A 21,708-nucleotide genomic window follows, 5' to 3' on the forward strand; every position below is an offset into this window, starting at 1 on the left:
TACATTTCACATGCTTTACTTAATCTTGCATTCCCTATGAGTGGTTGCTTTTATTTATTTTTTAGGCAGCATATTACTCTTATCAAGTGCATAATTGGAATTGAGCCACATCCAAGTGTTTATAGCGGGCACAATTAGGTTATAGCTGAAGGCAGTGCGAGTTTCTCTCAGTGGGGAAGTATGGTGTTCATTGGGGAAGAGGATGTGGCACTATGGCCAGAGCTGTCGAATTTGGAACTGGGGAACCGGGTTCAGCCTTCATGACCAGTCCACCAGACCACTGTACTGCGGAAGCACATTCCCATGCTAGACCTTAGAAGGCCCCACTAGACCTTAGAAGGCTTGATGTCTTAGGACAAGCAGGTGTACCCTAGTGGTGTCAATTGTGGGTTAACCTTGAAGGCCTGTCCACCACAATCCATACTGAAGTTCATCTCCAGTCTTGCGGGCAGGCCTACGAAGCAGCACACCCTAGAGCAACAGTGATCCAGTTGCTCTGACTCTGTCACTGAGGTCACATGAACCTTGAGCAGGTTAGGGCGATGAGAACGGTGTGACCTCACTGGGTACCTATTTTGGGTGGGTGCGTAGTGTTTGCAAGTATATTATGGTTTGAAAAAAACTTGCTGCCTCCTTCCTGGCCTCCAGCAATTTTCAGAAACAATTAAAATGTCATGATAACTTTGGTGATTAATGTTCTTCCTAGAGAGAGATGGAGTTTTGTCTAGTGGAAGGGTTGACTCCTGGAAAGGTAGCACAGTGGGTTAATGTGCCTGCTGCAAAGAACATGTACCATGCAGATCACAAAGTGCACTGCTTTAATGGGGGGACCATGATGAATGGTCATTTAATGTCAGCTGTAGATGATGGATCCCTGAACAGTGTCATGTATGTGCATGTTTGCATTGTGCGGAGAGGATTACCAGGTAATTATTCACGCAGCTCTCTGATGGATGTCACATGCGGTTTTTCTGAGTCCCCAGATAGATCATGCAGTCTGTGTGTTCTCTTTTGTACTGCCAGTCACCGGTGTATTCAACTGTGTAGCCTTGGACCGTGTCATGTATGTGCATGTAACTTGCATGATTGAGGTAACTATTAGCGGTGATACTACGTGTCTCTCGGACCACTTTCAAGTGGTCGCCGTCCTTTTTCCCCAGCAACCCCCCCCCCTCCCCAGGGGCGGCAATCTGAGAGATAGCCCCGGGCGCCACAAGCTCTAGCTACGCCTCTGCCCCCGATGTCTCTTTTATGCATTCCTGCTGCACGAATGGCCACTAGCGCCAGGGTTTTTTTTCTTTTTTTTAGGTTTGGGGTTGTTTGTGGGAGCGGCCCTTTAGGCAAGGGTTGCTTCCCTTATGGCGCAGTACGTGATGGTCTAGAGCATTATATGCATATGTGACATTAATGTTTTTCTCTCCTTTTTATTCTAGTCTAAAGTTTTTGATTCAACAGTGGTTGTTCTGCAGTTTTGTGTAGTTGCATTTTTTTTGGGTAAGAATTTTTTTTTGTTGTATTTACTCCAAATGAGTAATATTGTAAAGTTTGAATGTTTTTTTTGTAAGTGATATCATAATGGCAGCATATTTAGTTAGTGGTTTGAGCATGACATTCTTTGCGATGTGTTTTGCATATTCTTATGTGTAATTTCTTTTCTCTTTCTTTTTTAGTGGGATATTGTTGATCCATACTGTGTCTGTGCAGAGTAGGTGGTGGTGAGTAGTTTAGTTGCCTCTGGCAAGTGACTGGTATTGTTTTGGAGTATATATGTGTTTTTGATAAAGGTGCTTTTTGTTTATTACTTATTTTACAAAGTGTTTGTTGTTGTTGACTTGTTTGACAAGTTACCTTTATTAATAAGCATTATGGCTAGCCGTAGAATGACTGCTCAACAGGTGGTTGGTATGCTTCTTGAATCTTCCTCTGAGCAGGATTATGAGACTGACAGTGCGTCTGAGGGAGAGGAGGGAGGGGAAGATTCTGGCAGTGAGTTTTCTCTCCACATGGAATCATCGGATGATGAAGGTACTCTCAGTGCAGATGAAGGTACTCTTGGTGTGGATGAAGCAACTCTCAGTGCGGATGAAGTGCCTGTCTTAGAGGAGGAAACTGCTGTGCCGATGGTGCAAGAGGTATCTGGATTGCAGTCTGAGGCTGCTAGGCTTCCTACTGGAAGTGCTGGACATTGGGTTGATCCAAACATGGTGCAGCCGGTGTTGCCTGCCTTTAGCGGTGATGCAGGGTGTAGAGTGGATTGTGAACACTTTTTGCCTATACAGTTTTTAGGTCTCGCCTGAGACAGCGCTTTAGCGCTGCTCTGGCGAGACTTATAGTAAGCACTTTTGGAAGTGCAAACGAGTGCTTTCAGGCCGCCAACTACTGTGCATGTGTGCCGGGCGCGCGCACCATTTGGCAGCCTGAAAGCACTCGTTGTCTTTCACTTTTGCGGCCGCTCGGCCGCTTTGATGTTTTATCATGCATGTGCAGACTGCTCGTGTTGCACTGTCTGCGCTCGCACATACACCTCCCACTCCGTTTGTTCCACCCCCTCCCTAGGTCCCTGGCGTCTCTCCCGCCGTGCTTTCACGCCCGCTCTGTTTATTCCAACTCCTCTGTGGCCTCTCTTCTGCCGTGATTTCACATCCTCCCAGTCCGTAAAACCATTATTCTGTTGCCGCGAATGCCAGTCTGTTGTGGCACACGCAATGTTCTTTTAATTAATATTGACATTGAGCACTTCTGAGAAGTGCCTGCACCTTTAAATCCTGGCTTGCGTGTAGCTGCTCTGCTTTCACCCCTCCCTTTTTCATTCCGGATGTGTCCAGGCACCCGGAAGCAGCAGCTCCTTGTCCTCCGGGTTGCCGATGAACATGGGGGAACTACTGGTTTAGACCGTGGCGGTGGAGGGGGCTCAGAGTGTTTGACCTACTGCCCCCTCTCGAGCCCTTCCAGCATTCGCCAAGTCATCTCTCCAGTGTGCAAGTCCGAGGCACAGAATCCGGGAAAGCTTGGACCGGTTCCCAGCCCTCAAATCACACTCTCTCGAGTTGTATTTCCATCTGAGCTCCTGCGCTTCATGTTTTTGATGCTAACGCAGGGGATTCAGGTGCTTGTGTTACTTCCGCTGGTGCTAAACTGGTAACATGCTGAGTTGTGTACTACCCATTATTTAAGCATGGCCGGAAATGCAGTTTGTGTAGCTAGATACACATGCGGTTAATATAATGCTATTATAATAGGAGAATGGGTTCCCAATTGCACATTATAAAAAGCATGTCACCTCGTAGTTCAATGACCATATACAGGCATGATGCTGACGAATGAGTGCTTGGTTAAGGGCATGGAAGTCTGAAGAGATTTACCAAAGTCTTATAAAATGGGTCTGGAAGAACCCAAGCAGTCTGGCTCAGACCTGGAGCCCCTCTCCTGCCCTCGTTTAAACCCCGCTAGTGTCTTCGTAGCGCTGCACAAGAGAACATCCTCGGCTTTCCAAAGTCTGTCACCCACCTCACTGCCATGTGTTTGACTTTTTCTGTACTCCCCCTTGCATCTATATGCCCCGACACACTGTGCTCTTTCTCATCTCCCCTTGACTTACTGCATACTATTTCAAATATCTCTACTCACCTGTCCTCCACCCCCATCTTTTCATCCCCCTCCCGACCAGCTGCCCCAACCCCTTCCCTCCCACCAGCCTCTGCCCAGACACAGCCTGTTTGCACAGGTATCAAACGGCCATCGTGGCAATAAGTGCGACTGAACCTACCTGAAACTAGATTCCTACAAATACCCGCCACGCCTGGCTCTGCATGCAGTGCCTGGATGGGCGCCTTTCTTAAAGCAGCGCTAAGCATAGCATTTCATATATATGCGCATGTGTGTGTGATGTGTTTGTATATATATTGTATGTATTTACGTCTTTGGGAGTGTGAGGTAAATGCAATTGTGTGTGTGTGTAGTGGTAACGTGTTTAGTTGATGTGTTAGCATTAAGTGTGCATGTGTGTGTAAATGATTTCACTGGAACGAAACCCCGTTCTAATTTTTTCACAGCTGGCGAGGTGCAGAGAGCAGCATTGGTGCGGGAAATAATTCCATTTGTGCGTCTCTGAACTGGTCGAAAGACCCCGGTCTGGAGTCTAGGCGCTGTGCTTTTTCCACGAGTGCTGCTAACGTCTGAATTTCAGTGCCGAAGATAGAAGGAAACGCGCGGGTCAAAGCCACAGGCCTATGAGATGTTAAACACCGAGATTCTTTCCTAATTTATCGCGAAACAGCGCGGTGACAGCCCCTTGATTCTCTTGCCTTCCTCTTTGTGCCCATTTTACGAGTGCACGGGTCATAGCACTTCTGCGGCAAGCACCCTCCAGCACCTCTGAAAACATACTTCAGCTTGTTGTGTTATTGTGCTGGTACACATTACCAGGCTAGGGTTTGAAATCGGCAATTTAAACATACATTGTGTGATCTTGACAACTGCTAGCAACAGCGGCAAATAAAGTATGGAACTCTCAGGGTTTGAGTTGGAAGTGACTAGTTAAAACTGCAGTCTTAGGCACAGATATCAATTTTTAGAGGCCCGCTCTACCATCCAAAGTTTGGACTCTTAACACCCGAAAACACCTCCCAATAACTTTGCTAAACATAACAGCTTGCGAGGGGGAAAGGATGTGGCCTAACAGCTAGAGCGGGTCGACCTCAAATCTGGGGAATTGGGTTTGGGTCTCGGCAGACACGCTCAACATCCTGTCATTCTGGGCAAATCACCGAATCTCCCCGTGCCTACCAAAAACGAATGTGTCTGTGTGAAACGTAACTAGTGCTCATGCAAAGCGCTCAAGTTTGGAACGGAGTAAACCGGTTCAAGACCCTGCGTCGGCTCCACATTGTGTGATTCTGGGCAAACCGCGTATTCTCCCCGAGCCTACACATATGCATTTGACCTCGTGTGAGTAGTTTGGTGCTCATGTAAAGCGCTCAGAAGCCCTTGGACCGAGTTCTCGCTATATAGAACAGAAAATAATAAATGTAAAGCATAGTCACTGCCTGTTGGATTGACCTTGTCTGTTTACAAACCTGGCCGTACCCTGGCTGGTAAACGGTGACAGCAGGAATGCACCAAGTATCATGACGGTACCAGACCAGAAAGGGGATCTGCAGGCAGCACTCTCGCAGACGCACATCCACAAAATGGTGCCTTACTTGCCTTTTAAACAAGCATTTGCAATGCAAATAGGTCTCGCATTTACGTGAGTAAGCTATTGGCATTGTAAATGACAATACCTTTTATTTATGTTTTTAAAACGAAAACAAAAATAAAAGGCATTGTCATTTGCAATGTCAATAGCTCAAACTCTCGTAAATGCGAGACCTATTGCATTGCAAATGCTTGTTTCAGTTGTTTATGGATGATGTATTTTTGAGTGAGATTGTTGAGCAGACGAATTTGTATGCTGAACAGTTTTTGAGGGACAACAGTGACAAACTTAGTCCCCAGTCTAGAGCTACCCGGTGGACTACCACATATCTGAAAGAGATTAAGAAGTTTTTGGGTTTGACTTTATTGATGGGTGTGGTAAGGAAGCCAACCGTGGCTTCATATTGGTCTACTAGCCCCTTGTTGGCAACTGCCATATTTCCTGCAGTTATGACTCGTAATCGGTATTTATTTTTGCTACGTATGCTGCATTTTGTTGATAATTCTATGGGCTTGCCACGAGATCACCCTGACTGTGACCGTCTTTTTAAGATTCGGCCTGTTCTTGATCACTTTGTAGATCAATTTTCTGAGATCTATACTCCAGGGAAAGAAATATCTATTGATGAGTCTTTGGTCTTGTTCAAGGGCCGTTTGGTTTTTAGGCAGTACATCCCTAGAAAGAGGGCACGCTATGGAATTAATCTGTATATGTAGTCTGAGAGTAGGACAGGATATGTTTTTAATTTTCGTGTGTACACTGGTAGAGATTCTACTATTGACCCCCCAGGTTGTCCGTCCACTTTTGGAGTTTCAGAGAAAATTGAGTAGGATCTTGCTAGAAGTCTGTTTTCTGAGAGGCCACCATTTGTACCTTGATAACTTCTATACTGCTGTGCAATTATTTAAGGAATTGTATAAAGTGGACACTTTTGCATGTGGCACAATCCGCTCTAACCTGTAAAGGTTATCCGAAAGAGCTTGTTTGCAAAAAACTTCAGAGGGGGCAGTGCAGTTCCTTGCGTAGTGATGAACTACTAGCTGTAAAATTTGTGGACAGGAGGGATGTGTACATGCTGACTACCATCCATGATGAGAGTACTTCACCTGTGGCTGTTTGGGGTCAGGTTGCTGAAGTGCGCAAACCTGCGTGCATTCTAGACTACAATAAGCACATGGGTGGTGTTGACAGAGTAGATCAGAGGTTGGAACCTTACTCTGCTATTCGGAAGGCTTATGTTTGGTATAAGAAGTTGGCCATCCATTTCTTCGAATTAGCAAATTTCAATGCTTTTATTGTGTTCGAGTGTTCTCCTGCCTCACAGTTGACATTTCTTCAGTTTCAGCACTCTGTGATAGCTAGCCTTGTTGTTGTGGAACAGGCAAGTGATCCTAGATTTGGAGTGGTGGAGGATGTGGCTCGATTAAAAGATCGCCACTTTCCTGATTTCATCCCTCCCACACCGTCAAAAGATTTTCCCACTAGGAGATGTAGAGTCTGTTGGCGAAGACATAAGCGGAAGGAGTCTCGTTATTTCTGTCCCGGGTGTCATTCTAACCCTGGGCTGTGTATGCCTGCTTGTTTTAGAGCGTACCACACGCAAAATAAATTTTGGAAGCTTCCATGAGTGGTAAAGTGACCTGCCTGGTCTGCATTGTTTAAAAAAATTATTCTGTTTCAAGGTTGGCATTAGTGCAATGTATTTAGTTTCAGATTTTGTGTTAGAAGATTTGTATCTATTTGAATGAATGAATTAAATCTTATCATGCGCAAAACTTTGCCCAATGGGCGTCAAGGCGCCTAAGTCAAATACAAATAATCCAGCTTGTCAATCGGAAACAGCGAACTTTTATTCATACGCTTTGGTAAAATACCAGGTTTTAAGTGCCTTTTTAAACAATTTGGTTGTGTTTTTCTGTATATAAAATCCTAAATGTGATGGTGGTGTGTGTAGGTTGGCGCTTGGCTGGAGGTGTGCGTGGACTGGCGCTTGGCTGACGGTGTGTGTGTTCTGGCGCTTGGCTGGTGGTGTGCGTGGAGTGGCGCTTGGCTGGCGGTGTGCATGGAGTGGCGCTTGGCTGGAGGTGTGCGTGGACTGGTGCTTGGCTGGAGGTGTGCGTGGACTGGCGCTTGGCTGGTGGTGTGCGTGGACTGGCGCTTGGTTGGCGGTGTGCGTGCACTGGCGCTTGGCTGGCGGTGTGTGTGGACTGGCGCTCGGCTGGCGGTGTGTGAGTAGTGACTTGCTGCTGGTCACTACACACACTGCTAGCTGAGCGCCACTCCACGCAATCCATCAGTTTGTGTAGTTGCTGTGTCAGGAATGTGGGCGTGTGGAAGTGATGGGCCCTTGAATGGCGCTGTCTGCTGGTGTGAGTGTTGTAATGTGAAGGGCCCGCGGCTGGCGGCGTGAATGTTTTGTATGTGTCACACGTATGAAAGGTGTATGAATGGCCTGTAAAGAGGTTGATGCCTTGTTGTGGCTTTACAGCTCACGAGCTGTGAGTCAATGGTTCCGTTTCTCGTCCTTTCAATTATTAATAGTGCATTTCATTTTTGTGAAATCACTTGCTAATACAATTTTATATACTGATCAATTACTCACCCTCGTGCCAAATCCAACCAATATGTGTGTGTGCTTTAGGATTAGATGGCTGTGCAGTAATATTTGTCTTTTTTGTCTTCCTGAAGCAGGGTGTACCTTGTTCCTTTTTGTGAATGTTGTGATGTGTTGGTTTTGTGCCTGGTGGTGTGAATGGTCTTGTGTGTATCACGTATGAAAGGTGTGTGAATGGCCTGTAAAGCGGTTGGTGCCTTGCCGTGGCTTTACAGCTCACGAGCTGCGAGTCATTGGTTCAGTTTTTTGTCCATTTAATTATTGACAGTGCATTTCCTTTTTGTGAAATCTCTTGTTAATAAAATTTAATATACTGAACCATCACTCGTCCTCGTGCCAAATCCAACCAGCATGTGTGTGTGATTGAGGAATAGATGGCTGTGAAGGAATCTTTTAGTTTCTCTGCCACGGTGTATGTTCCATGTAAGAATAACCCACCAACTGTAGATATTGTCGTAAACCCATGGGAGTTCATGGTGATGTCTCTCTTGTGAATTCCAAAAAGTTATTTTATCCACAATGTCCTGCAAACCTCAAAATGTCTGTCACATTTTCCTTGCAATATTGTGCCGAAATTCTCACGCTGTAGAAACAAACAACTAATTATGTCAAAACAATCTGGTTTTGCAAGGGGGTCAACCGTCTTTTTGGCACGTGCTCGGCGGCCATCTAGCGAAACCTACCAAACCCATACATTTCTGAAAACTAGACACCCGGGGGCTTCCAGGGAGGTATGGCTTGCATGGATCCCTCAACGTTTCCTTACCCAGAATCCCCTGCAAACCTCAATTTTAGCTGTAAAAATCACTTTTCACACATTTGTGTGTGGGAAAGTTGTGGCATCACTGGGCTCACTCAAATTTCCCACCACCCAGCGTTCCCCCAGGTCTTCCGGTAAAAAGGGTGCCTCACTTGTGTGGGAGGCCCAAGTACCCGCGACAGGCAAGGGCCCAAAACGTAGTGAGGCGACATCAAAATTGCCTATCTCAAAACCACCTGGTTTTGCAAGGGGGGTCACTTGGGTTTTTGGCCTGGTACTCGGCGGCCATCTAGGGAAACCTACCAAACCCATACATTTCTGAAACTAGACACCTGGGGGCTTCCAGGGAGGTATGGCTTGCGTGGATCCCCCAACGTTTCCTTACCAAGAATCCCCTGCAAACCTCAATTTTAGCTCAAAAAAATCACTTTTTTCACACATTTTTGTGTGGGAAAGTTGTGGCATCACCAGGCCCACTCACATTTCCCACCACCCAGCGTTCCCCCGGGTCTCCCGGTAAAAATGGTGCCTCACTTGTGTGGGAGGCCCAAGTACCCGCGACAGGCAAGGGCCCCAAACATTTTTTGGATAGGCAATGTTGATGTCGCATCACTACGTTTTGGGCCCTTGCCTGACGCGGGTTCTTGGGCCAAGTGAGGCACCATTTTTAAATTTGAGTGAGCCCGGTGATGGCACAACTTTCCCACACAAAAATGTGATTTTTTTCAGCTAAAATTGAGGTTTGCAGGGGATTCTGGGTAAGGAAACGTTGGGGGGATCCGCGCAAGTCATACCTCCCTGGAAGCCCCCGGGTGTCTAGTTTTCAGAAATGTATGGGTTTGGTAGGTTTCCCTAGATGGCCGCCGAGCACCGGGCGAAAAACCCCAGTGACCCTCCTTGCAAAACCAGGTGGTTTTGAGATAGGCAATTTTGATGTCGCCTCACTACGTTTTGGGCCCTTGCCTGTCGCGGGTACTTGGGCCTCCCACACAAGTGAGGCACCATTTTTACCGGGAGACCCGGGGGAACGCTGGGTGGTGGGAAATTTGAGTGAGCCCGGTGATGGCACAACTTTCCCACACAAAAATGTGATTTTTTTCAGCTAAAATTGAGGTTTGCAGGGGATTCTGGGTAAAGAAACGTTGGGGGGGATCCACGCAAGTCATACCTCCCTGGAAGCCCCCGGGTGTCTAGTTTTCAGATATGTATGGGTTTGGTAGGTTTCCCTAGATGGCCGCCGAGCACCGGGCCAAAAACCCAAGTGACCCCCCTTGCAAAACCAGGTGGTTTTGAGATAGGCAATTTTTATGTCGCCTCACTACGTTTTGGGCCCTTGCCTGTCGCGGGTACTTGGGCCTCCCACACAAGTGAGGCACCATTTTTACCAGGAGACCCGGGGGAACGCTGGGTGGTGGGAAATTTGAGTGAGCCCGGTGATGCCACAACTTTCCCACACAAAAATGTGTGAAAAATGTGATTTTTTTAGCTTAAATTGAGGTGTGCAGGGGATTCTGGGTAAGGAAACGTTGGGGGATCCACGCAAGCCATACCTGCTTGGAAGCAAACGGGTGTCTAGTTTTCAGAAATGTATAGCTTTGCTAGGTTTCCCAAGGTGCCCGCAGAGCTAGGGTTAAAAAACTAGAGCTAGGCACTTTGCCAAAAAAAGGGTCATTTTTCACTGCGAAATTGAGGTGTGACCATGTTGCGTTTTGCGCCCTTTCCTGTCGCGGGCACTAGGCCGACCCACACAAGTGAGGTACCGTTTTTCTCGTAAGACTTTGGGGAACGCGGGATGGGTGGAAATTTGTGGATTCACGCAGATTCCGGAACTTTCCACCACAGAAATGTGGGGAAAATGTGTTTCTTTTGACAATTATTTAGGTTTGCAAGGGATTCTGGGTAACAGACCCTGGTGGGGGGGCAGTCAAGTCACCCCATCCTGGATTCCCCTGGGTGTCTAGTTTTCAAAAATGTATAGGTTTGCTAGGTTTCCCAAGGTGCCCGCAGAGCGCGGGTTCAAACACTACAGCTAGACATTTTGCCAAAAAAGGGTCGTTTTTGACTGCGAAATTGAGGTGTGACCACGTTGCGTTTTGCGCCCTGTCCTACCGCGGGCACAAAGCTGACCCACACAAGTGAGGTACCGTTTTTCTTGTAAGACTTTGGGGAACGCGGGGTGGGTGGAAATTTGTGGCTCCACACAGATTCCGGAACTTTCCACCATAGAAATGTGGAGAAAATATGTTTTTTTTGACAATTTTTTAGGTTTGCAAGGGATTCTGAGTAACAGACCCTGGTGGGAGGCCATCAAGTCACCCCATCCTGGATTCCCCTGGGTGTCTAGTTTTCAAAAATGTATAGGTTTGCTAGGTTTCCCAAGGTGCCCGCAGAGCTAGGGTTCAAAAACTACAGCTAGACATTTTGCCAAAAAAGGGTCCTTTTTCACTGCGAGATTGAGGTGTGACCACGTTGCGTTTTGCGCCGTTTCCTGTCGCGGGCACTAGGCCGACCCACACAAGTGAGGTACCGTTTTTCTCGTAAGACTTTGGGGAACGTGGGGTGGGTGGAAATTTGTGGATCCACGCAGATTCTGGAACTTTCCACCACAGAAATGTGGGGAAAATGTGTTTATTTTGACAATTGTTTAGGTTTGCAAGGGATTCTGGGTAACAGACCCTGGTGGGAGGCAGTCAAGTCACCCCATCCTGGATTCCCCTGGGTGTCTAGTTTTCAAAAATGTATAGGTTTGCAACATTTCACTAGGTGCCGGCAGAGTAAAATGTGGTCTGTTCACGTTGGATTTTGAGCCATTTCCTGTCGTGGGCACTATGCCTACCCACACAAGTGAGGTACCATTTTTATCGGGAGACTTAGGGTAATTCAGATTTGTAAAGGAACTGTTATTACCTATTGACTTTCGATGCATTTCTGCCTTCCAAATGAAAGACATTGTGTAAAAAAGAAGTCATTCTAAAAAATGACTGATAATTCTCCTGCTAGTATGAGTATTCCCAATTTCGTAAATGTTCGAATATCTACTGTTTCTAAACTCTATATTTTGTTCCCATTTCAGAAATACATAGGTGTCTTTCATACCGATTTTTCCATGTACACATTTTTACAGAATAATTACTATATACCCGGTACATAACAAAAAACCATTGCAAGTTGCTGCTCAGTTTTTGGCTCTGGGTTCGTCGGGTTCTTGGTGAACCTACAAGTGCTATATATCCCCACAACCAGTAATGTCCAGCGGATGTAACGGTATATTGCTTTCAAAGAGCTGTCATAATTAGAAGAAGTTACAGGTGAAAACGTTGACAGAAAAGGCAGTTTTTTTCAACTAATTTTCCATTTATCCTATAAATAACTGTTAGTTTCTATAAAGAAACCTTGATGGATCTACACAAATGACTGCTTGCTGAATTCAGTATTTTGTCTACTTCTCTAAAACGTATAGCTTTCTAGGATCCATTATTGCTTTTGTACCCATTTCTACCATTAACTGGAAGGAGGTCGAAAGCACAAAAAATAGCAAAAATAGGCTATGTCCCAGAAAAATGCCAAAACTGTGTAAAAAATGTTGGGTTTCTAACAAAAGTCTGGTATCCCCTAAAAGCTGGGAAAATGGTGATGTCAACCCCACAAACCCTTTTTTGATAACATTTTCAGGGAAAAACCCAGATGCTTTCATTTGCAGTCCGTTTTTCCAATTTTTCCGAAAAAAAAAAAAATTGCTGTATTTTGGCGCATTTCTGTGACTCCTCCAGGGACATCCACAAACCCTGAGTACCTTTAGAATCCCCATGATGTTGGAAGAAAAGGACGCAAATTTGGCGTGGATATCTTATGTGGTCAAAAAGTTACAGGGGCCTCATCACGCACTACCCCAAATAGCCAAAAAAAGGCTTGGCACAGGAGGGGGAAAGGCCTGGCAGGGAAGGGGCTAGCGGTGGGACCGTACCACCGACACCAGAGTTTGTTTTGTTTTTTTGCATATTTATATAGCGCGAACTCGACTAGAAGGTATTGGAACGCTTTACATGAGCACCGTATTCACATTACATATTCAGGCAAGGGGAGATAAAGTGATTTGCCCAGAATCACAGGATGTGAACGTGACCTCGAGGCTCGAACCCTGGTTTCCTGCACCAAAGTCGGCATTTCACAGAAGGAATTTTTCTGAGAATTGTCAATAAGGGTCCTCAACTTGAAATAACTTTGCAAAAACTGGTTCTAATGTGCTTTGAATTGAAATCTGTAGAAGCTATTTTTTGGTTGTTAAGTTACTCATTCTCCTTTGTAAGGATCTCTGTCGGTAGCCTGAAAACATTGTCAAACCAACTAAAGTATGTTTGTTACACTTGTCTACGATTTCACCATATGTTTCCTATACACGATGTATCACTCTATTTTGTTGTATTGGCCCAAAGAATAGCTACGCCTCATCGTTTGAAGTATTCGCCCCACCTCCAGTGGTTGCCCTGTTCCCCTCCTCCGAAATTCGGGTTAAGTTGCGTCCCTGATCACCACCTCCTAAAATTCGCACTTCCTTGCCCGCACTCCATTAATTACTTACGTGAAATCTCAGGAAAAAACACATCTTTAGTCAGTCACATGACAGTCCTCTAGACTACATCAACAAATTACGACATTTACTGAAAACAAATCATACCTGGGTATCACCAGAAAAGGCGGAGTAAAAGACGTAATAGGCGGGGACTTAATTTCCAACCAATCACTGTGGGTAGGTTTCTTCCGGGCTGAGTGACGTTTATTCAGCAGACCAATAGGTATGCCGTTGAAGCCGGAAGCCGATAGCAGTTGTTTTATTGCTGGTTGTGCTTGAGTGGTAGAGGAAACAGAGCGCTGCTGTTGGTGTTGTATTTTGCCAGTATTTTCACACGAGAATCACAACCCCAGAAGGCGTTACTTTTTACCACTCACCGACCCGCTCGGGTCTCCCGCGCCGCCATCGATCATGGCGTGCACTTGCAGAAACTGGCGGCGCTGGATCCGGCCGCTTGTGGTGGTTCTTTATGTGCTGGGTCTGCTTGTTGCCATCCCGTTGTGTGTCTGGGAGATGAACAAGATGAAGGTAAGAGCGATAGTTCCCGGAGTGGCACACGGCCCCACAGATTTTCCCGAGCACAGGTTACCTGTTCTACCCTGCACTTACTACTCAATAAAAGGTAGATATCTTGTATTGTAGACCCGTGAACTAGGACCTGATGCGCTCACGGAAACCGTTATCTTGAGGCCCCTGAAGGGTGTGGGTCCCCTGTGCATCAGGTGCTGTAGGGGCTTGTGTTACACCCCTGGTTATGTGGAAATAATAAAAACCAATTTCCACACTGTCGCTTTACCAGTAGAACTGCATGTCTGTGCACAGTTGGTGGCTATTTCAGGGGAAAATGTGCTGTCTGTCAATGACAGTGGCCTACTCCATGCTTCATTAATATATTTGGTAGAGAGTGCTCCACGGTGCACCACCGGTTGCATACAGCACCCATATCATTATCCTGCGTAATGGGTGTGGCTCATTTGCTACCTTGATATTTGTGTGACGTTTGGATTTTTCACAACCACTATGACTTGGGTGCTGTAACGTTGATGACAGCACACCCACTCTGAAAATTATACCATCACTACTGTCCTCACCTGCGGCCTTGGCAACATAAGACAGTGCACCGATAACACAAAATGACACGTAACGCTTTACGAAGTTCCATAATAAATAAAGGGAAGAGGGTCTACAATTGTTTGGATAGCCTATCCTGAGATCTCTCATGGATTACTCCCCTTCTCTGTGGTATTTCTATCTGTGACATCTTTCATTGCTGACCCTGCTCTGACTTCGCGCCTTCAACGCCATGCAAGACTGCTTTACCAAACACCCCTCAGTAGTAGAAGTGCACATGCCATTAGGCACATAGGGCAACCAGAACGATATGTACTTGATGCTAAAACGCACCTAAAGGTGGTTCACTTCTGACTGGTAGGCCCTATTAAGCTCCCAAATACAGCAGGAGAGAGAGAATTTGTCATGGCATGTCTCAAACGAAGTAGCTATCTCTTGAATGTGTTTATTTTAGAAGTAGTTTGGTGTTTTCACATCAGCTTAACTAATTAGACTCTTTTGAGGCACTCTTATTACGGTTTTCTTTAAAAAGAGCGGAACAAACATATGTGTACGTGTTTATCAAACACAGAATCAACAAAGCTCAGATAGTTAAGAAATCATGCACTGGGACAGCTTTCAGATTCTTTGTGCTTGGCCGAGAGCAGAAATCGCTAATGGGTGGGATTTTCTATTTAATAAAAGTAGATTATGGAATTCTCCGTTACCAGATTTACTGCTGACATTCTATTACAGATAGAAAACCATTATTTCAGCGGTAAGATCAATAACACAATAAATAAATACAGCTGTGTGTATTACGAACATCAGGGAGCTTATGCTGCCATGGAAGGAAATTAATAATATGTATTATTATAAATAAGTGTATTAGATGGTTTTCTGAGGGACAATTTAAAGTACAGTTTAAGCTCTGTTTGAAGGGGTGAGCTGCCAGAGCAGGGCTGTTATTGTCCCACCACACATGGTCTATCCCAATGCCCTTTAAAGCATTCCAGTGATGCTTTTAGGAGTATGTTTATATTGTGTTTAATTAGGAGATGAGGAGTCTTTTGAAACCAACTGATTTGCCACAATAAATACGTTAATAGGAGTCCGGGCAATCTGCTCCTGTGATGTAAACACGGATAATGAAACAAAGCACGACCAGTTAGGGGTCAAATGTACCCCAAAAACCGTGAGTGGGGTGGGTCATGGGTTCAAAGACAGACCAGAGGCTTTTCATCACTTTGTTTTTATGTGTTTTTTTTTTTATATCAACCACATCTTGCTGCAGGAGCCAGGGACAGGCAGGGTTTACAAATGTGAGTGTAATTTATAACAGCCTACAAACTTAATAACACAAGAAATATATTGTTTTTATGCACTGTAAAATAAGCCTCTGCCATGTATTATAAATAAGTTAACGTCTTCTTTAACTAAATATTATCTCCGTCTTTTAAGCGTGAGGGTGGAAATACATCCAATTTAATAATTCACATGATTACAATTTCTGTTGGTGTCTCAGTTCTGGCAGGAAATCTCCCTAGAATGGGCATCAGGGAGATAGCTGTGCACTGAATAGAGACATTTTACTGATATCTAAATGCCACTGAAGTAACAAAGATAATAAACAAAGGTGTAAATATTGTACACCCAGCTGCTGCACTGCAAAAGTGAGGAAAACGATCCTGTAGAGTAAACCTCATATTCCAAGTTGACCAGATTCATCCATGATATACCACTCATTGTATCTTCATTGTAATCCATTATTTTTGCTGCTTGAATGAACCACTCTGGAAACATGTATGTTGAACCAAATTACTTTTATTCTCATACTCAAATGCCTTCTGTTGCCCATCCGAGCTTTTACATTGGCATGTGTGGTCAATCAATTCCGTAACAGTCTCTTTAAAAACCCAATGCATTTCGAATCAAACAGTTCTTCGTCAGGGGTTGCTGTGAATAAATTGGAAAAAACGCTTAACCAACCCATCATAAACATAATAAATAAGATCAAATACATTCAGTGGCTATCGGTGTTAATTTCACCCCTTCGCCCTCTTCAATAATTTCATACTCCAGTCACACCCAGTCGTCCCCTCGTGTACGCATGTGAAAACGAAATTATTTCAAATTACTCAGCAATCAATGCAACAATCCCTTAAAATTATTTCCCCAAACAATCTGTTTCCGTTATTCTAATGCAAACAAAACCTTCTCAAAACCTGTGCTAACAGTAAAAGTGAGCCCGTGATGTGCAGGGGGCAAACATGTTCTTATGTTATAATCAGAACGTAACTCGTCTTGTTAATCTATACTTGTTAACCTGTTTACCCATAAATCACCATCATCCCACCTCCCTTTCTCAAAAATCTTTTACAAAAGCTCGCCCTTTAATGTTGCCTCATTAACAAGATTAAGCATAAGTACCTCATGAAACCGTTACTGGTGATATGATGTTTTCGTGCCTTTCTTCATTTCCTGAAACGGTTGCCTTTCCACCTCCCACTAAGCCCGTCCTTATAAAGCATTCCCCCACGTGCCTCCAATACCATTATGTGATTGGCAAATGAACAAAACCTGTGTCCTGCTTTAACCAATACGTGTGTTATTGTAGTCAAACAAAAACTGCCTTTAAGTCCCATAATGCTCCTCTTACTTAAATGTGAATGATAAATCCATTTAAGATTGTGCAAACGCCCTCTCAATTAATTTAACACAAGAAATATATTGTTTTTATGCACTATAAAATAAGCCTCTGCCATGTATTATAAATCAGTTAACGTCTTCTTTAGTTAAATATTATCTCAGTCTTTTAAGCGTGAGAGTGGAAATACATCCACTTTAATTTTAATGATTCACATGATTACAATTTCTGTTGGTGTCTCAGTTCTGGCAGGAAATCTCTCTAGAATGGGCATCAGGGAGGTAGCTGTGCACTAAATAGAGACATTTTACTGATATCTAAATGCCAATGGAGTAACAAAAGCACACTGGAGATCGAGGAAAGTGAATATTGGCGGGGGAGAGAAGCACACACAGACACCTGGTGGAAAACACATGCACTCTCAAGGAGTGCTTTACAAAAAATAAAATTGTGTCCAAAAAGCAGAGAGGTGGTAAAGAGGCTATGCTCAATTGGATAGACAAACACAAGTCAGATAGGATTAAACAAATAAAGCCAGTGAATAGAAAGTAAACAAAAGTGAATGACAAAACAAAATGCCAAGATTAGTCAGCATCCAGGATGTCCCCACAAAGGTTTTAGGTTGAGCCTAGAGCAGCGCATGCGCTGCTTGCTCGACTTTTAGCAAGGGGGTTTCCAAAGTGCTACGAGAGACTTTTGCTGGCCTCAAGCTTGTGTGAACGTGCACAGGCCATCTGGCTTTTTGTAATGGCTCATTAAGCCTTACAGCGCATGAATCCCCTCCCCTACCCCCTCCCTTCGCCCACTCCCTCCCCCCCCTCCCTCCCTGTTAGCTTTATTTTCACTCCTCTTGTGCATCTGTCTCTTTCTTCTGCCTGTTCCTCTCTCTCGTCTCTTTCCTTTCACTTTCTCTTTGCGCTTGTTAGCTTCTGTAGTAAGGTCTTGCCATTGCGAATTTGGTAACAATACTGTTTTGATGTGCCTTAAACATGTTATTTTTGCGTTTACTGTCAAATTGATAGACCAAGAATATAATGTGCATCTTCATCCAATAAATGCAAGGCTTCAAAATAAATTGAATTTCTGAGGACAGATGAGCGAGTGAAGTTCTGAAAAACGAGACACTATTCCCAGGCAGTCTTGCTATAAAAGGTGCAGGAGTTAAACCCGAGTACTGTCATTACGGCAACAAAGTCCTCTTATCAGCCTAACTCTGCTTTGTGATTTAGAGCCTTCCCGGCTCTCTCTGGGCTGGATTATATGCTTTCCCAGCAGGACGCGACTTTCATACAGCAGCCTTTCCCAGCAGGACGGGCTCATTCCACAGAACACGTCCCCTCCCTTGAAGTCATCTCCCACCAGCCGCATTTTTCCCATGGGACAGCAAGCGGCTGAAACTGTCCCCATTAACACGTTTAACTTCCCGAGTCTAGTCTAATGAATATTAGGCAATTTACTTGTTGAATGAAGCAGGGAGGGCAGGGTGACCGAGCAGTGGGGGGGGGGGGTTACTTTGTTCAGTCCCTGCTAATCTCTACTGTGGCAGTATTCCCAACAGAAGGATTTGGGGCTGGTAATTGGAGCCCCAGATAACAAGCATGTTTGCTCTCGTTTCTTTCTGGTATTGCAGTCCCTGTCTGGTGTGTAATGATCCTTGTGGGCAGATCAAATGAGGCATCTGTAGGAAAACATTTGGCAAAGAACGATGGCACCAACCAGCAAGCATTACCACGGTTATCTACTGTCTTGAGAAAATTTTGCTGAGGGCACCGCTCATAGCAAAGGGGAAACAAGCATTGGCATAGCCAATAGCTCTCGCCTTTGCGACCTTATAAGTATTTAGTTATGCAGCACAATATCCTTACTGCAACAACATTAACTGTTGCATGGCTAAACACTTATAAGGTCCCAAAGGCGAGACCTACTGGCTATGCCAATGCTTGTTATCTGTTTTGTTCGGAGGGCTTCGACCTAAAAAAGAACATTATTACATGTATTAACCTTTGAAGTTTATAAACGTCAATGCAGAAATAAGAAAAAAGTCTGTACTGCCTTGTCATGCATGAGCCATTTGACTGGTAACAATTTTGGTATGCTGTGTATAAATTTGCAATAATATCGCTGGGATGACATTGCAATCTAATACACTACGTGCTTGTTAAGCAGTGGTCTTTAACAATTTTATTGTAGCACAAACCCCACTCTCTCACTGTTAAAAAAAAAAAAAAAGCCATATACTGCAAGCAAATTACTGATGTTTTTTGGGGAGGGTAAAACATAATACGCAGGCCAAACACTTCAATTGGGATGGCTGGGCAGAAGAGCATATTTAACATATTCAGTTTTCATTCTCACAATAAATCCCATATGTGAATTTGAAAAAGTATTGTAAGCAAAGAGAGAAAATACGTAAGGTAATCGGGGAAATTTTGACATTAAACCATTCAGACATTGCAGTTATGTGCAGTTAGCCATTTAAAAAATGTTTTCAAAGAGATGACTGACCGCTTCCAATTAGTGGCAATCTGGTCTCATTAAAAGTGTCCACAGTGTGTTCCTTTATCAGAAATAAATGGGGGGGCTTTGAGGGTTTTTGGCAGCCTCTCTTTTGACACCTACTTCCAGCCGTGATATGTATGACAAGACAGCAGCTCTGATTTCTTTCACTAAAACCACAGTAATATTTTAGCATGATATTTGTCTGTGCTTCCCCTGCGTATAAGAAATTCTTCTTTTGGTTACGTCTTAGCCCCCCCCCCACCCACCCACCCCTGATATCACTCCTCCCAAGGAGGCTGGCCCGCATTTGAAAGTTGTTATTTTTTGTATATTGCCAATACATGCTTGAGGTTTATTTGTATTACAGTAAGTTTGAGTTTTTTGCCCAGAACTATACTTTTTGGCCATGTGTGGAAGCTGGGGGTATAAGCCCTGGGTTTCCAGTCCTATGTCGTGCAGTTCACACACATATGCTGCCTCCTCTTAGCTCTACGTTTATAGAAAAGGACGACGATTTGTGCATGGTTATTTTTTAGGAGATACATTAGTAGAATATAGTCATTAAATCTGACTTGCAGAGTACACCGTTCACATACACCGTCTGCATGGCCCTAAATAAGAAATCTTTATAGGAGTGAGGTCAGTTTTGGTGTAAAACAATGTAAATTTGTACTTCCACTGCAAATAAGGAACGTGATTTCAAGCAAAGTTCTCTTTCTATTTTTTGCCTTCCTTTTGTCTATCATAGTATGTAATGGATTGCTCCACCAAGTAACTCGCACACCATTTGGCATGTACAATCTGTTTCAAAAATTTTTTTCACTACCCATGCTTTAAAACTTTAAAATATTGCCTATCAGCTACCCTCAATATATCTCTGATGGAAGTATTTTTGCTTTGCACTGTCTCATTGTTGTTTTATATCACTTTGGGTTTTTTGCTGCCCTTCTAGTATATGTTGTTTATAATAATAGGAGTTTATATTAACTATTTGGAATTGATTTATTAAGTATATGCCTTTTTAATCAATAATTCTGTAGTGATGATTGTTTTTACTACTTTCATAAAAATACCGTCCGGGCCTTGAATATTTCAGATCACATTTATTGCTTTTATGATTGCAATTTTTAGAGATGTTACTGATCAAAAATAAAAAATATGAAATCTTTCTAGAACTTGGGCACTCATAAGCATTTTCCCAGGGGCCAAATAGTTTGGTCTGTTACGTGACTGAGAGCAACGATGATGCCAGCAGTGCGGTGGTTGGGGTGGGATTGTCTGTAAGGTAGATGTAGGTGAGCCAAAATATATACATCTAGTGGCTGAATTTCTCAATGTAAAACCAGAAAACCGACCTTAATCCCGGCTTTCCTACATAACAAAATTGTGTGACCCTAAGCAATTGTTTTATTTCCCTTTCTCTCTTTTTTTTTCATTATCACTTATGGGAGGACATCGAAATGCATGACTTAAGGATATGCACTGTGCAAAACCTTCTCATGTGTTTCATTTAGTAAACTGCTATGTTGTTCATGTATAATAGGAACCCATGCCACCCAAAAGGGCACAAAACAACTGGCTTGCTTCTTAGTTCACTCTTAGCATTCTTGTCTGCGAGCCAGTAAGAATGAATGTTTCTAAGTTCATGTTTGAAAACTATTGCTTTAAAAAAAAATATATTTCACAGTGGACTGACGTAATATGACGTACTAAGGCAAACTGTTTCTGCATGTTAATGGACTGCACTTTTTGAATTTTGAAAAGACTAATTGTATTGTTACACTGTTGGTGCAATATGTCTTTAAAAAAGAATTTGTTCTTTAAGATAAGTGGTGCAGGACACCCTAGTTACTTCCTTTCTTTAATTTCAATTGTGTGCCTGTTCATTTAACATCATTTTAATGTTGGTTCTGAGTCGAGAAAACTACAGCTCAGTGCTGCTGTTGACCAAGAGCCCATATATAAAGGTCAGGAGGGCCGCATGCAGCCCTTGGGCCGTACTTTGAGTATCACTGTTCTAGAAAGTTTACCTGATTCTGATCATCAACAAAGCCTGCAAGAGCTGCCATATTGTGCAGGCTGGTTGCTCAACCTCACTGGCTTTACGCACTACTGTCAGCAGAGCTGTGCTGGTTTTAAAAGGCCCTGCATGTGCACATTTTCACTATCCCTGCTGTCCACCATATATGGTGTGTGAGAAACCTGGTCCCTATACCTGGATCATCGTGAACTAGGTGATCTTACAGGCACCAGCATGGACAACCCTCTGTTGAGTTCTGTGGCCCGATCAGGAGAGAGACACTATCTGAGACTGGGCTTAAGTCATCAATGAAACCCACATAGTGGTCATCTTGGGGCAGGCTAATTACTT

General features: G+C 44.0%; 1 protein-coding gene across 2 annotated transcripts in view; it reads left to right on the forward strand.

Moving 5' to 3' along the window:
* Positions 1 to 1,694: 1,694 nt before the first annotated feature.
* Positions 1,695 to 21,708, forward strand: part of TMEM184C (transmembrane protein 184C) — a 265,505-nt gene continuing 245,491 nt past the window's right edge. Inside the window, exon 1 of one of the 2 annotated variants that reach the window (XM_085641631.1) lies at positions 1,695 to 1,715. Coding sequence is in view for 1 of the 2 variants with exons in the window: in XM_085641630.1 (XP_085497756.1) it covers positions 13,553 to 13,669 (117 nt within the window). In the remaining variant the exon portion in view is untranslated. Of the gene's footprint in view, positions 1,716 to 13,390; positions 13,670 to 21,708 lie in introns of those variants that run through there. The other variant, XM_085641630.1, reaches the window with a different exon arrangement.

This window comes from Triturus cristatus, chromosome 2_2 (assembly GCF_964204655.1).
Source record: "Triturus cristatus chromosome 2_2, aTriCri1.1, whole genome shotgun sequence".
In the NCBI taxonomy this organism is placed as follows: Eukaryota; Metazoa; Chordata; class Amphibia; order Caudata; family Salamandridae; genus Triturus; species Triturus cristatus.